The 16620-nt window shown below is 40.5% G+C and overlaps 1 protein-coding gene across 5 annotated transcripts in view; it reads right to left on the reverse strand.

Annotated features, from left to right (window-relative positions):
- WWOX (WW domain containing oxidoreductase) overlaps window positions 1–16620 on the reverse strand; it is a 711319-nt gene that overhangs the window by 432878 nt on the left and 261821 nt on the right. For 4 of the 5 annotated variants that reach the window (XM_059153118.1, XM_059153117.1, XM_059153119.1 and 1 more), the window contains exons 7-8: window positions 9027–9212; window positions 3009–3273 (exon numbers count right to left, since the gene is read on the reverse strand). In XM_059153118.1, the coding sequence (XP_059009101.1) occupies window positions 3009–3273; window positions 9027–9212 (451 nt within the window). Of the gene's footprint in view, window positions 1–241; window positions 1273–3008; window positions 3274–9026; window positions 9213–16620 lie in introns of those variants that run through there. The other variant, XM_059153116.1, reaches the window with a different exon arrangement.

Consider the following 16620-nt stretch of genomic DNA (forward strand, 5'->3'; position numbering starts at 1 on the left):
AGAAAGCTCCCAACAAACTTTAGTTTCCTTTAAGATGTTTCAAAAGCAGTTAAAGAATCCTGTACATATTTAAAAACAACCCTATTCCCGGGGCATCTGGCTGGCTTAGGAGGCAGAGTGTGTGATTCTTGATCTCAGGGTTATAAGTTCAAGAACCACACTGGACAAAAAGCTTTCTTTAAAAAAATAAAATCCTATTTCAATTTGTATGTATTATTTTTATTTTTACACAAATTGGAGACAAACGTTCCTCCCCCTCCCAGCACCCCCAGACTCCTCATCCACCTGCCCTGACCTCCAGAATTCAAAGGGAGGTGATGCCAAAGCCAAAGATTCACCAGTAGGGGTCGCTGTGCTGAGATTAATCCCTATGAGTTTCTCATTAGTGATTATTATACTGCAGGCGGCCAAAATGGAAAAATTAATTAATTTCAAAGTGATAATGCATTTACAGCAACAATTAGAAATGTATAACTGTAAAAGGGCAACATTTAAAAGACAGATTACATTTAATAAAGTTGCACAAGAACATCCAATTGTAAAATTACTGATCTGCAACAATATTCCTTAAAGAGGCACTTAAAATAGCCTGACTCCATGAAGGGTGACCTAATTACTGTAACTAAAATCACCGTAGTCACAGCAAGTCACAGCAAATAAAACAGGGACATTGATATTAGAATACTGTTGTTTAATACTTCAGGGAGTCAGCTCGGGTGGAGAAGCAAAGGCAGAGCCTCCAAGCACAAGGCTGGGCTGTGCTTCTGGATTCCATGACCTTGTGCAACGGCATGTGTACTGGTATCAAAGGAAACACTTCTGGAGTGAAATGCAGACGGAGCTGGGAGGCACAGGCAGCCAAGTGGTGAGGAGGACGTGGCATCCACGCTAAGCTTCAGGCGTTTAGGAACCCAAATTTCACAGGGGTCAGAAGAGGATGCAACTATATGGCTTATCCAAAACCAAATCTGTGTTAAAAAGGTAGAAATGCACTCTGCATTCACGAAATGAATGTCTTATCATGACAGAAGGAGTGTCAAGCCACATACAGAAGGATGAAACATCAGAGAGACTTTTCAGTAAGCCCATTCTGTTCCACGTCACACAGCCCCATCCCCGGTTACAGTCATGCCGATGCCTCCTCCACACACGCGAAGTCCAAAATGTTTACGAACGAGAAGGGAGTAGCTGTGAGTTTGACAAGTTAGTTCCCATTCCAACTCTTATAAACCGAGTTCTAGAACTCTTATGGCTAAGAACACCACCCGACACCTAAATATAGAAAAATAGTATTAGAAATTTCCTAAAAGTCAAAACTTACATACACATTTCATAGTCTTCATAATTTATATGCTTATCTTAAAAAGTGTATTTGTGGCAGAAAAAAGATACTGTTCCTCAGTTACCGGCAGACAAGAATATGGAAATTTCATTCTGCTACGGCTTCCCAGGGGACCAGAAGTACATGTTGAAGACCAGGCTCTCTTGATCTGGACACCCTTCCTACTGTGCCGATAACCTTCTCTTTGGGCCTCTGGGGACGGAGATAGAGGTCCCCCCACAACACCACCACCAGACTCCCAGCTTTCAGACTCCCTTAGTTCTGTAACCCTTGTATGCAACACAAATAATGATGTTTTGTGCACCTTTGTTCTCTCCAAAGGTGATACAACAACAAGAATAACAACCATCATAACAGGATTACTGCACACCTACTACACACACACAGACACCTTGCTGGGCACATTAAACTGTGTTTTCTGATATGAAATATTTAAGTGTAAATGAATCATAAATCTAAATTAAAGTAAAATCAAATTAAAAATTCAGTTTCTTACCTGTATCAGTCACTTCTCAATGGCTCCATAGCCACATACAGCAGGTGGCTACCATGCTGGATAGTCAGAATAAAATCATGACAAATGCTATACCCATTATTATAAAATGTCATATCCATTATGGTCAATCCCCCACCAAGCCACAGGGCCATCTTAGTTGTGAGGAATCAGGCTAGGATTGGTTAAGTGCCTTACCCACAATGTGTGCGAATGGCCACTGGAGGAAATAAACTGTATTCAGAGGCCACAGGACCTTTCCCCAGGATAATGATTTCACCTTGTGATACTTATAAAGCCCAAAATGTGTCTGGGCCTTTTCTGACGACTTGATGTTAGTTTGTTAAGTGGAATAGTACTAGTTTGCACTAACTCCAAGTGTTTTTAAAGTCCTCTTGTTTAGAAAAATACCATATCAAATATATTGTGTAAAATGTGCATTGTTCATTTAAAAGACTTTCTATTAAAATGTTTTCATGGAAGATGTCTCTAGATGTGGTTGTTACACAACCATCAAAAATGTAAAAAATTCCTATTTTCCTTATGAACATTTCCAAATTTAACCACAGAAGTGTTTCATTGAAAAGGACCCACCTTTGGGGAGGTAAAGAATAAAATGCACTTCCAACCAACGAAAGGTTCTCCAGATGAGACTTCCACTCATTAAAGAAGAATTCAGAACATCAAATAACGATTCTCAGTGGAAACAAAGGAATCACTTCCACTGATTGTGATCCAGTGATCACAAATCCATGTTTTTCACATACTGACCCAAAATACCATTTGTGATCCAGTGATCACAAATCCATGTTTTTCACATACTGACCCAAAATACCATTATCAAATACTACCCTTTCTGCATAATAGCAATAAAACAATGGCATCAAAATAGAGAGAAGCATTTCCATCAAGACTTCCAGCCATCCTTAACGCAACACTTGACAACCACATCTACTACCCAGCCCTCCAAGAGCCTTTAGAGAAACAGATGCCATCTACATCCACTGAAGTATGATCGAGAGCCCTTTCGGACAGCTCTGACAGGCCTGAGGATGGGACTTTTAAGAACAGACTCATCACCACAAGACGCAAGAAGCTAAAGAGAACACAGGAGTCCATAAAGGGTATGGCGAGTCCATAAGGTGTTTGCGGCGACAGAAGCTGTTCACTTACCATGGACTTGGTGAAAGGCCGGGCCAAGGTAAACAGCAGCGTGTACACCCACCAGTTGCGGTGAATGGAGGAGTACATCATGTTTCCAGGATGCACGGCGTTGGACGTGACCCCGCGTGGGGACAGGCGGCGGTGGAGCTCATTGGAGAAGAGAATGTTGCAGAGCTTGGACCGGTTATAAGCCAGCATGGCCCAGTAGTCATTTTTAGATGGAGAAAGGCGACTGAAGTCCAGTTTTCCCGAGGAATCACTAATATCTGTGAATCTAAAAAAAGAAGAAGAAGAAGAAGAAAGAAATATGACATGAAGCAGCCAATCTCGATTTCTGATACTAGCATCTTTTTTCTTAATTAGAAATCTGAGGAAACCAGAGACAACTGTGAACAACTGAAAACATAATTCTGCAAATGTAGAAACAGTCTCCCTTAGAAACTGACAATAGTGATTTAACACAATAAACCAACTGGGTCCAAAGACAGAGTAAATAAAGGCCCAAACCCAGAAATGGAGCAATTTTAACATGCTGAACTCCCCCTCCTTCTAACATGGATTTTTCAAAACCTTCAGCAGGAAGTTCAAGGATAATTAAATTAAATGGAAAAGCATCTTAAATAAAGGGCTGCTGCTTTTGGAAGCAGAAAGATATCACATTCCTAACCTTTGACGGGGGCTTTCCTGGGTTGTTTTAGCCAACAAATGCATGAGCCCTGTGTATTTTCATTTGAGCATCCAAGTAAATATAGATGAGTCTTGCTGCCCCCAAGACTCTTTTCCAGATTAAAAATTAATGATTATAAAGGGGTTATAACCTTGGTGAGGTGCCATCAATAGTCTTATACGTTTAAAAGATAAATGTAAACAAAGCCAAAATGAGTTCTGGCAGAGTCTACTGTTTTTAAGTATACCCATGGCATGGATACACACAAATCAAAGTAAGTAGTTGGTGTTTTATAATTGGGTCTGACGGAGTCATTAAACACCAGCTGTTTGGTCCTTTCCTTTCTTTCCTGTTCTTTCTTTCTTTCAGTAACAAAGTAGTGACTGCCCTAAAAGAAAAGATAAAAAAGAATCCTAACAAAAGGAATTTTCTAGATGATGGTGCCAGCCTTGTTAAGGACCCCTCACAGCTTCCTTCACTAAATTAACTCTGCAGATTTGCATCAAGTACTAAGGAAACATAAGGGAGTACTCTGGGTAACTGCTGTAGAAACAGAAGCAAAAGGTAAAATGAGAATTATGGAATAATCTGGGTGTTCCTTAAGATGAGCAGTTTAGGCTGAGCTATGACCAAGGAGAAGCATCACAGGGACAGATGAAATTCATGTTTTAATGGAAATTAGACCTCCCTTCTGCAGGACTCAGTCAGTGACATCCAATTTCTGGTGTTAAATGACATTGCTGCTCTAAAGTCATCAACAAAGCCAATGGCCAGAAATGTTATCACGGAAACAGCAACAAGACTCTGAAACTAATTGTTGGTTGCCTATTTCCAAATCCCGAAACCACAGAAAGGGCCCAGACTTCTGAGCTTAATCATCTAAAGCAGTAGAACTTAGCGGGAAATTTGAAAATTTATGGGGGCCTTTTTCTGGTGGTTATAATGATTGCCAGCGGGGGCCAGGGATGGTGGATGTCCTGCAATGCAGACAGAGTCTTGCTCAGTGAAGACTGGCTCACTGGACATTCACGCAGATGAAAAGCCTGTGTATAATGATCTGAGCCTAGAGCCTGTTTTATATACATGCACAGTTTTTATATACACGCACAGTTTTAATCTACTGCATTTTTAAGAGTACAGTATAACAGCTATGCAAATGAAGAATGAACTCATGTTGATATTGCATGGGTTCTGGGGGGAAGGTGAGCCTTGAGTCCATGCTGGTAGTATATAAGCCTACAGTGCCACACACCTGTTAACAGTCTGCATTTGTAAGTACCCGAGTGGAGGTGACTTACGTGCGGGTATGCACATCTGATTACTTACCTTTCCTATAGTCCTGTTCAAGTAAGAAACAGGCTATTTTATTTCACATTTATTTTTTCTTCCCATTACAGTTAAGCTAGCATAGTGAATTAAAATATATTTATGCAAGGAAGCTGCATTATTTCTGAACTTTATTTCAATGTATAATATGGTATTACAAAAAGAGACTGCTGAAAATCCAATGATCCAACATACGGGCCATGTCTTAGAAATTCTACCTACTCTAAGTAGAAAGTAGCATCAAGGATCTAGACTGCACGTAAATGGTACGGGATAAAAATTACATCCTTCTCTCATTCTCCCCTCTTCTTTCCAGCAATTTTGCTGAAAACCATTCTTGGCATATTTGTTTAACCCAATCCAGCTTGAGAGCCATTTCTTCCAGGCAACTCTCCCCAGCTGCTTGTTGTCATAATGATTTCTTGGGTGGCAATGGGAACAGATTGAAAGCCACACAAAGCATAAAGAAAGACATGTTTCCAAGGAAATTAGGCACCCACTTGCCAGGACCCAGCCCATGATGCCCCTAGTGTTCAGTGACCCCACACTGCCCCACCTCCCAACATCAGTAACAAAGCAAGTGATGCCATCTTTGGCTTTTATCTGTGCACTGTGCCTCTGTCCTTACCGCACCAGACTGCAAGCCATTGAATCACCTGCTTCCAGCTCTGCACTGTGAATTCCTAGAAGGTGGACAGTAAGCCCCTTGCATAATGCCTACCACCATGCCTGACACATAGCAGGGACTAATTACAGGGTTAGAGAATTAAAGTTTGGTGGTGGGTCTGGAATTCCAAACTAGAGGCCCAAGTTTCCTTATTTGAGGAAAATTTAGCATTAGTTCCAAAGGGAAAATTTAGCATTAGTTTCAGGTCCTCTAGGTTCTTCATCAATAGGTATATGTGTGTAGCACTTCAGAAGTTTAGAATGAATTCCCTGCTTTGGTTTTTAAGGACAACACAGAAGTATCTCATGACTGAGGAATACCAGGCAGGTTAAGAGGGGGAAAGGAAATGATTCCTAGTCCTTAATCTAGAAATAAGGCAAAAGACACACACACACACCCCATGCTGAGAAATCAGATGGAACTCAGTGGAAGGAAATTCTTAGGATGGAGAAGCACACCTACTATACGGCAGGCCCACGCTTTCCAAGCAGCCCCCACTCCGTAAGAGGGCACCGAACTTTCTCCCCTGATAATCTCCCTCCTGAGCAACAGACCCATTTTTAAGGTCTGATTAGCTTGTACTGACAGTCCTCTAGAAAACGGGAAGGGCAGGCAGGCTTTTTGATTCCTCTGAAGCAGGGCAGGCTTCCTGAAAAGTGACCATGTTCACCTCTCAGCTCAAGTGGCAGTGAAGCAACTCTTAAAAGGCTACCTACCCTATTTTCAAGTTGAAAAATTGACAGTGTCACACAACAATGCCTTAATAGAATTATCCTCCTACCGACACAGTAAAATATTAGCATTTGCTCTCTGGACATTAACACTTGCTGTTTGTGGGGATTTCTATCTTGTATTTCTATATATACTGCTCCTTTTTTTCCTTTTTTAACCGAGGACTTTTAATTACCAAACAAAAATAATTAGGCTGGATTCTATGTAGACAAAAGCTAGTACGTTCAAAGAATAAGACTGAATTTGCTTCAGAAGCTGTGTGTGTGTGTGTGTGTGTGTGCGCGTGCGCGCGTATGTGTGTGTAGCAACTTGGCACTCAACACAGACGCAGCCATTCAGAGCTCTATAGCCAGCCCTCTGCTCTTCTTATTCTATTTTAATTGTTATCTGAAAAATTTTCACAGCAACGAAGTCGAGCTCTCATTTCAATATGATGTATTTTAGGTACGCAGAAACCCCGTTCCCTTGCTCAGACTCCAGATGAGTAACTAAAATACAGTGAAGACACAGGAAGGCTAATAAATATTTTGCCTGGGGGCAGTCTGGTATAATATTTTCCTGCAAACATAGGACTTTATTTTTCCCCTAACAGGGGGTCCTGACTCCAACCAAGAGACTCCACCAAGGTTTATGGAGGTAATTAGATATCCACACTTCCATTTTACAACATGGTTTAGGGCTCTGGGTCCTTGAGCAGTGAGCGAGTGCTTTCCCAGGACCGTGCTCCCAGTACTCACATTGTCATCTTGGGCACCGCAGGAGGCAACACAAGTGTAATAAACAAACCAGCTCGCAGGAATTAGCATTTTGTAAAAATACCCCCTAACAGGTGCCAAAGATGACCAGAAAGCAGAAAAATCAGTGCCCATCAGCAGATAGGAATGGGTCTGATGAGACATTTCAGGAAGTCCTTGTCTCTAAACTAAAATGGGACTAATTCAGGAGACCAAGGCCCTTCCTTCCATTCGTCTGCTCCATGAAATTAAGATTCAGATCTCCAAGGTAGGCTCGAATCATGCGGCAGTTAAGAAGAGAACAAAGACGTCACATGAAATACCATTTGAGATACAGATTTACAAAGGGAAGCAAGCAGCTGACAATTCAACATAATCTCCCATTAAATACCAACTCATTTAAACCTATCCCGTGGTGCCCTCCACATCTGGCAAACGATCAGGGCTGGCAGATTTATTTCCAGAGCTCGCTCTCCCGCGCCGGCCCCCACAGTAGCCTCCCTCACTCCTGAGCAGGGCCACTCCACTCCCTGCCCCCCCCCCGCCCCCACAAACCTGGTGTGATTTGCAAAGATAAGAATGTCCAGATTTTGTTACCACCTAATTACTAGATGTTTCGTGTCTTTTAACACAGGGGAGGATTATTACGGGCATTTTCCTTTCATTTCAGCCATCATAAATTTAAAATGGTAAAAGTAAATCTATCTGCAATGTGTCACTTATACCATAAGCCCCTGTGTTTGGGAGTGATAAAGGGTTCAGGCTAACCCTTGGCTGGTCTCTCTCTTCCAAGTCCCAGGGGTTACATTTTATGGAAGCATGATTAAAAAAATAAGCTTCATTCTGGGTCACTAAAACATTTCAGGACTTAAGACGGAGAAGAAGGGGGGAAAAAATAGGCCCTTGCACATTATTTTTTTTTCCAGCTACTTTGCAAAGGGTGAAAGCTCCCAGCCACACCAGGAAAATCTCCCTAACATGCATTATCTAGCCTCACCCACGAAGTCCTTTGTCTTCTCCGACTACTTTTCTTTAGACAAATAGTTGTTTATCCAACTCTAGAAACAAATATGCTGAAAATACGACGAAATTTTCAAATGCCTTTTTAGTCAATTGGATATTCTCCTAATGGTAATAGAAGAGAAGTGCCATCTGATGTTTTAATTGAAATTTTAACCAAAAGAGGCATGGCCAGATTTCTAATATGTTCTAACTACAGTACTTTCCCTTTCTACAATTACACAGCTAATGTCTGCATTGAATTCCCTAATTTCTCATTATAAAACAATTGGATTTCATCTCGCAGTCTTTAATTGCATTGTTTCTCCTGCTAGAATAACTGCACATTCTTCTTGGTGAGGTGTTGAAGTTGTTGAATGACAAATCAATAAAGGTCAGGCATTCAGATTTAATCAATTATTATTCCATCTCAAAGCAAAATCAATGAGGGGCCTGAAGTATAGTTGTAAAAGCCATCTACGTCGCTGTAGACAAAACCCCTACTAATCCTCCACAATCCCAAAACACGAGAAAGACCCTGGAAAACTAAGGAAGCCAGGTTGAGTGCACCCACACTTTCCGAAGGAGCATCACTGAAAAGAATTTTCGGGAAAGAAAGCCTGGGGGAGGGGCGCCTGGGTGGCTCAGTGGGTTAAGCCGCTGCCTTCGGCTCAGGTCATGATCTCAGGGTCCTGGGATTGAGTCCCGCGTCGGGCTCTCTGCTCAGCGGGGAGCCTGCTTCCTCCTCTCTCTCTCTGCCTGCCTCTCTGCCTACTTGTAATCTCTCTGTCAAATAAATGAATGAAATCTTTAAAAAAAAAAAAAAAGAAAGAAAGCCTGGGGGAAACACTAGCTGGTACAGGAGGGGGCCACGTGAAACAGAATATCAGACAGTAACCCACCTATGGGACTCCGACGAGACCACAACTACTCGGGCAGGAGTGGAGCGGCACAGGACATCCTGAAGGAGCTGGACAAGGTAGAAGTGCCCCAGGTGATTCACCTGGAAGGTGGTCTCCAGGCCATCTTTGGTGAGGCTCCAGGGTAGAGCAAAAGCCGCTGCATTGCACACAAGCACGTGAAGAGATCTGAAAAATAAAACATCCAACGTTGTGCAGACATCAACACTCTAAAATCAAAGATAGCCCATGCTCTGACAGGAATAACCAATTCTTCCCTGTCTTCAAGATCCATCAGTTGGAAACAGGATGTCATAGCATGAGCCATTCTGCTGGGTAAGGGCTTAGCCTATGAGTGGGCTGCAGGGCACCAGGAGTTCCCCAGCATACAAGACTTCCAGTGCTCAAACTGGGGCCATACTGGGCAAACTGGTCACCCTGGATAGAACCCAGATTCTAAAACCCAATTTTATCTGTGCATCTTAGTTTATTCAATTCTTAGCTTCTTTACCTAAAAAATCACAAAAGTCTTTAAAGTAGATTTAAGAAATAAAAGAGAAAATAGTTTGTATAAAGACCAACACAGGAACCAGCATTTAATAGATTCTAAGTAAACATATCAAGGGGGAAATGCTCTGTTTAAAGAGACAGGCACACATTGTTTGAATATATTCCTTCCAGAGGCTAAATCATATCTCCACTTTATTTTTTTTTTTAATTTCTTTTCAGCGTAACAGTATTCATTGTTTTTGCACCGCACCCAGTGCTCCATGCAATCCGTGCCCTCCCTGATACCCACCATCTTGTTCCCCCAACCTCCCACCCCCCGCCCCTTCAAGACCCTCAGGTTGTTTTTCAGAGTCCATAGTCTCTCATGGTTCACCTCCCCTTCCAATTTCCCTCAACTCCCTTCTCCTCGCCATCTCCCCATGTCCTCTGTGTTATTATTCCTTATGCTCCACAAATAAGTGAAACCATATGATAATTGACACTCTCTGCTTGACTTATTTCACTCAGCATAACTTTAGAAACAAGCCAGCCCAGGGACAGGTAAGTGGAGGTCTAGTATAATATTCTCTCCTATTTTGTATATACATAATTTATTTCATAATAAAATTTTAAAAGGCAGAAGTAAGCCTTTCATGTGAATCAAAATCCTAAATCCTCATAGAGAACTGGTACTTGTGGGAGATAATCCCATGGTGCTAATAAGAATTATAAAAAGGTATTATTAAAGGTTATCCACACTGTTGGTAATTACATTGAAAATGCAAGAGATTACAAAATAAATGAAATGTAAAATTGGGAAATCATTAAATGACTCTGAATATAATCACATGGTGGAATACTATGCAATCATTAAAATGATAGATCTTTTGACCCTGTAAAACATGCATGTTATAGAACAAAATATATAATATTGTATGATCACACACACATAAAATACTAATGAAAGGTACACAAAAATGTGAATAGTAGTGTCTCTAGCAGTGGGTGGAACCCTGAAATGTCCTAAAGTATCTTCTTTCTGAGTTTTAATTTTGATAAAATGAAGTGATATGTATATTTTCTTTTGTTACTTGTCCTTTGGGGGGTCTTATCTATGAAACCATTGCTGAACCCAGCATCACAAGGATACACTTCTATCTTTCCTTCTAAGAGTTTTAGTTTTAGCTCCTACATTTAGATCTATGGTCCTTTGTAAGCCACACAGAAGTAAAGTGAATGCAAGAGATCTAACATCATTCTTTGGCATGCAGGTATTCCAACTGTTGTAGCTGTGTCTCTTAAAAAGACTAATCTTCCCCACACTGAGTGGTCTTGGCACCCTGGATGAAAATCAGTTGACCAACTGAAAGAGTTTATTTTAGGACTCTCAGTTCTATTCCATTATTATGGTAGTACTACAGTCTTTGTTACTAAAGCTTTGTAGTAAATTTTTAAATTAGGAAGTGAGAGTAATTCAGTGTTGTTCTTTCACAAGCTTGGGTTGGCTTGTGAGGAGCCCTGCATGCACATATAAAGTTTAGAGTCAGCTTTCAATTTCTGCAAGAAAAAAAGAAAAAAGAGAGAGAGAGAGAGAGAAGAAGAAGAAGAAAGGAGAAAGGAGGAAGGAGAAGAAGAAGCAGCAGAGGAGGAAGAGGAGGAGGAGGGGGGGGGAGGAGGGGGAGGAGGAGGAGACAAAGAAAAACCAGCAGCAACTTTGATGAAGTTTACATTAAAACTGCAGATCAGGGGCACCTGGATGGATCAACTGGTTAAGTGTCTGCCTTCAGCTCAGGTCATGCTCTCCAGGTCCTGGAATGTAGCCCTGAGTTGGGCTCCCTGCTCAACGGGGAGTCTGCTTCTCTCTCTCCCTGTGCCCCTCCCAGCTGGTTATACTCACTCTCTCTCTCCCTGTCTCAAATGAATAAATAAAATCTTTACAAAAAAGTTTTCTTGTAAAGATTAATTTTGAGAATATTGTCTTCTTAACAATATTAAGTCTCTTGATTCATGAACATGGGATGTCTTTATATCCATTTAGGTCTTCTTTAATTTCCTTCTACAACATTATATAGCTTTTAAAACACAAGTTGATCACATCGTTCATTAAACATATTTGTAAGTATTTTTTTTTTCTTGCTGATGCTATAGCAAATAGAATTGATTTCTTAATTTGATTTGGGAATTGTTGATTTCTAGTGTAGAGAAATACAATTGATTTTTGCATATTTACTTTTTATCCCCCAACCTTGTTGAAATTATCTATTAGATTTAATTGTTTTTTTAAGTGGGTTTCTTAGTATTTTCTACACATAAGATCATTTCACCTGCAAATAAAGATAGTTTTACTTTTTCCTTTCCAATCAGAATGTCTCCTTCCCACCCTCAAGTACTTTGGCTAGAATTTCCAGCACCATAATAAATGGAAGTGGTGAGACTTAATACCCTTGTTTTGTTTCCTGATCTTAAGGGAAAGTATTCAATCTTTTAGTATTAAGCAGAAGATTACATATGGGGTTTTTTGTAGATGCCCTTTATCAGGTTGAGGAAATGGCCTTATAATCCAAGTTTGTTGAGTGTTTTTTTTATCTTGAAAGGGTGTTGTACTTTTTTAAATGCTCTTCCTATGTCCAATGGTATATTCTTTATTTTACTGATACAGTATATTACATTGACTTTCAGATGTTAAACAAACCTAGAATTCCTTGGATAAATCACACCTTGCCATGGTATATAACCCTTTTCATATACTGCTGCTTTTGGTTTGCTAATATGTTGTTGAAGATGTATACATCTATATTGATAAGTGATACTGGTCTGTAATTTTCTCGTGATGTTTCTATCTGGTTTTCAAATAAAAGCATACCAGCCTTATATAGTGAGCTGAGAAGTTTTCCTTCTTATTCACTTTTTCTTAGTTTGCTAATAAGTGATATTAGTTCATTAATTATTCATATTAATGATATTATTTCATTAAGAGTTCATAATAAATGCTTGGTAGCAAGCATGAATTAATTTATCAATAGGGGGAAAAAATCACTTCAGGGTTTTTAAAAAAGTATTTATGTAAATCTCATTGCCACTAGGCAATCTAAGTCTCACTGAGAAACTGTCTTACTTGTTCTGTTGCCTGATATATCTCCAATCCATCACCTACCTAAGACCTAAAAGTAGTGATATGGCTGAGATCAGATGTGTTTGGGTGGGATCATCTGTTTTTCACTTATGGTTCCCCCAGTTGTCAATGCACAGTCTCCCCACAATCCAATTACTCTCTGAACAGGTGGACAAAAAATGCTTTGAGACATCTGGTCTACCTAAAACATTCATCAGTTCCCATTTCAAATCGAAACAGAATCTACTCATTTATAACCAAAATAACCTGTATTTTGTAGTAAGGCAAGACGGCTGGAAAAAATAAAAACCTTGAGAGAGGAAGGGGGAGAGTGCCAAGTGAGTATGACTTATACGTGATCTCCTTTCAGCTTTCATCTCAAATATCTGGGTCTCTTTTTCAGTTGTTGATACTTTTTTCTCTTTCTTTTTTTCCTTTGAGTGATAAATGGGGATTCAGCATTTATTAATAGCTTTATGTACATAAGAAACTTAGGTGATTTGTACTATTATCAACATTTTACAAACAGGAAAACAAGGGATTAGAAACAAACATCCTGTGGTCCAAATAAGAATCAGAACCAGCTAAAATAAATAAAGAAGGAAATAAGTGAATAAGAACAAAATAAAACAAAAAGATCAGGTGAGTTCAAAGCTACTGTTCAACACCTTTCTTAGATAAGCTCCCTTAAATGGACAGAGCCAAGTGCTGACAGAAATTCTAGCTCGGTCATGATACTATACTTAGACCTGACTTGTGGCCAGGTAGTTAACATCTGTGATCTGTCTCCTCTCCCTGTAAACTTGGAACAGCTGCACACACCCCTCTCAAGTTTGTGATGAGTAAAATCCCAGGATTTTGCAAGGTACACACCAGGCCAAATCATTGTTACTTCCTTTGTCTCTATACCCTTCCCTTCTAGCCACGCAAGAAGATGCAGTTCTTCAAAGCTGATTTTTATAGTGTTTCCATGTCTTTCGGATAGGCCTAGGCATTCAGAATTTTGACACCATACCTCTTAGTAACAACACGGCCTCCTCTAGTTACCTTATCCTTGCCTGTACATTTTCTCAAGGAAATGCAAAACACGCCAAGAAACCTGCTACCAAAGACCTCAGCCTGGGGGCATGAATCCACAGAGGACATGGGAAATCCTCTCCTCTTTCACCAAATTTTAATGCCCTTCATTAATGTTAATTGCACAACACCAGAGGCAAAATATGTACCCTGTACCTAAAACTTGTCACCTCCATTAATTAAAAAGAGGCTTATGGAATATGAAACTATAAAGTGTTAGACTTCTTTTTTTAATTGTAAAGACAGTTAATTGGCCTGTACAAAAGGAAAGGAATTTCTTTTCCCTCACTTTAATGAGGTTTTTATTATTCAAATGGCACATTTTGTTCAGTTTTGACTAAAAGCCATTGCAATTCCAAAGGCTCTGAGATGATGAATATTTACAGAATATCAAAAGGAAAGTTCAAACTATAAAGATAGAAGGGAAACAAAAATAGTATCATTCCAATTCCAAAGCTGAGTTGTTAGTCAGCACTCTGGGTCTGATTTCTTTTCTTCTTTGGTGGACTGTGGTCTGTGAGAGGTGAGTGAGGAGAGGAGAGGTCTTCAATGTACAGAAGATCCCAACGAAAGGGGGTGTGAGGCTTCTCTTTGGTTCTAATCTACCCAGAGCAAGAGGGGACCCTGGCATTCTCTGGGCCTGCTAAGGATGATGCCTGGGAAGCAGCATTCCTGCCCACCGGGGCCAACACATTCCTTTGGGCCAGAGAACAACTGTTCAACCTTAAAGAGAGTGGCGACGCGGTTCTTTAGCAGGGGGTAGTGCTCCTGCTCATTCATGGAAGCAATGACGGGCCAAGCTTTGGAGCCACAGTAGCTTTAAGTGATACTTCATACTGAAAGAGTGCCAGATGGTGATAATAAACAGAAGGGGGTCCTAGCACAAAGGCTGTCACTAACTGGCTTTCAGAGAGCTGATCTCTAAGTTTTCCTCTCACTTCCCTGTTGTTTTTTTCTTCTTTTAAATTCAGATATAATTGACACGTCACACTGTATTAGTTTCAGGTGTACAACTCTTCAAGCGTCCCACCCATTGACTATACCCTCTCTCTTTCTCTCTTTCTGGCCTTTCCAATAGCTCATGCTCCACTGGCTTCTTCTTACTCTCTTCAGGCTAATCAGATTTTTTGGCCATCTACAAAGTAAAAATACAGAAAGAAGGAAAGAAACTGGAGAAAAGAAACTGAAAGTAAGGAGGGCAGACAGGAGAGAGAAGGCTAGAAAGAGAATTATGTCTCCTTGACACCAGGGCTCTTTCAACTGGCCCCAGCCTCTCACTTCCCATTTGTGGACTACAGTTTAGAAATACTTGTCTCGATTCCTAAATCTCTTTTCCGTGCCCCAAACCCACTTCTTATCATCAAGATGACTGAATTCTTCCCCATGACCATCCAGAATCTCTGAAAGCTGCCTGGAGAGCAATGGCTTCCCAATCAAGAAACCCAACAACCTCCCCTCCATTGAAACCAGACTTCTCTGTCACCATGGACCTCCTCCTAATGTCACCACTACCCCATCTTCTGTCTCTCCCAGCCCTCCCTCTCCCAGCCAGGGACTGCAAACACACATCTATAAAGATGAACTTAGACCCACAGCTCCAGCCCCATTTTCATCCCAAGTTCCAGAATCTCATTCAGATCCACCCCAAATCTAAACTCTTCATCTTCTCTCCTCAAGTCTTTCCCCTTCCTAATATCCTTATTTCTAGTGGGTGATGATACTCTCTAACTGGGCCCCTGAATAGTAACACTTAGGAGGTATGTGCTACTCCATCTTCCTCTTTAGTCTCTATGACTACTCAACACCAGCATCTCTAGAAACTATTAATATTTTTCCAGTCCCCTACATTTCCAATGGAATGAGCATTAAGATGTTCTGCTTAGATCTTAATTATGGGTCCAGTGTACCCCTTCACAACTACCAAGAGCAGACTTCTTCAGAAAATTGTTCTTGACTGATAGGCACCATCATATCTACAAAGTCATGCCCCGGACCCAGCTGCTCTGCTAACAAGGACAACTCTGGTATGAGTCTTTCTTCAGGAACCTCTGGGATCAGGTGAAGCTAGTCTCCAGTTGAACACAATCTGTTTTCCTCCCTACCTTGTCCGAGAATATGCCCCCTAAATCACCAATAAATACGTCCCTGTCCCAGGCTTGACTTCTAGGGAAGTTGAGCTAAGACAACCACCAGCACTCCATATCCTGTTGCCTTTAGCTCTGCCCCTGCAAAATCCCAGACCTGGTCTTGCTACCGCTACTTTCTCCCTTATTTGACCTTACCACGAGTACTGGTAATCCAGTTAAACACATTTTGAGAGTCTAACAGAAAAACTGATGAAGATATTTAAAAATTGATTAAACTAGATTACAAATAACCAGCATGTTAATATCCTTTAGTAGTAATAATTAAAATATTTCATACCAAATAAATTGATAGATTTATTTATAATATTATTACATTGTTATTGTGTTATATAAAGCTGATAGGAATATATATTCCTGCACCCTGGATAAGTGCTGTTTGAAGCCAATACATTTGTGGTAATTTATCACAACAGCAACAAAAAAGTAACAGAGTCAGGTAATAAATGTTTGCTCTTTTAAGTCGCTAAGTTTTGGGAGAGATTTAACAGCAAAAGATAACTAGTATATGCATCATGCTATATGAGAGAAACCAAACTCAAAAAGCTATGTGCAGAATATATACATTTATATAACATTCTGGAAAAGGCAAAACTCTAGAGACAGAAAAGAAAATATCAGTGGTTGCCAGGGGCTGGGTGTAGGGGGAATGACTCCAAAGAGCCATGGGGCAAATTTGGGGTGTGGAGGGTGGGGTAAGGGAATGGTTCTGTATCCTGACTGTGGTGACTCCATGACCCTGTGTTCATCAGAACTTACCCAACTCCATTATTAA

Source organism: Mustela lutreola, chromosome 16, assembly GCF_030435805.1.
Source record: "Mustela lutreola isolate mMusLut2 chromosome 16, mMusLut2.pri, whole genome shotgun sequence".
Classification (NCBI taxonomy): Eukaryota; Metazoa; Chordata; class Mammalia; order Carnivora; family Mustelidae; genus Mustela; species Mustela lutreola.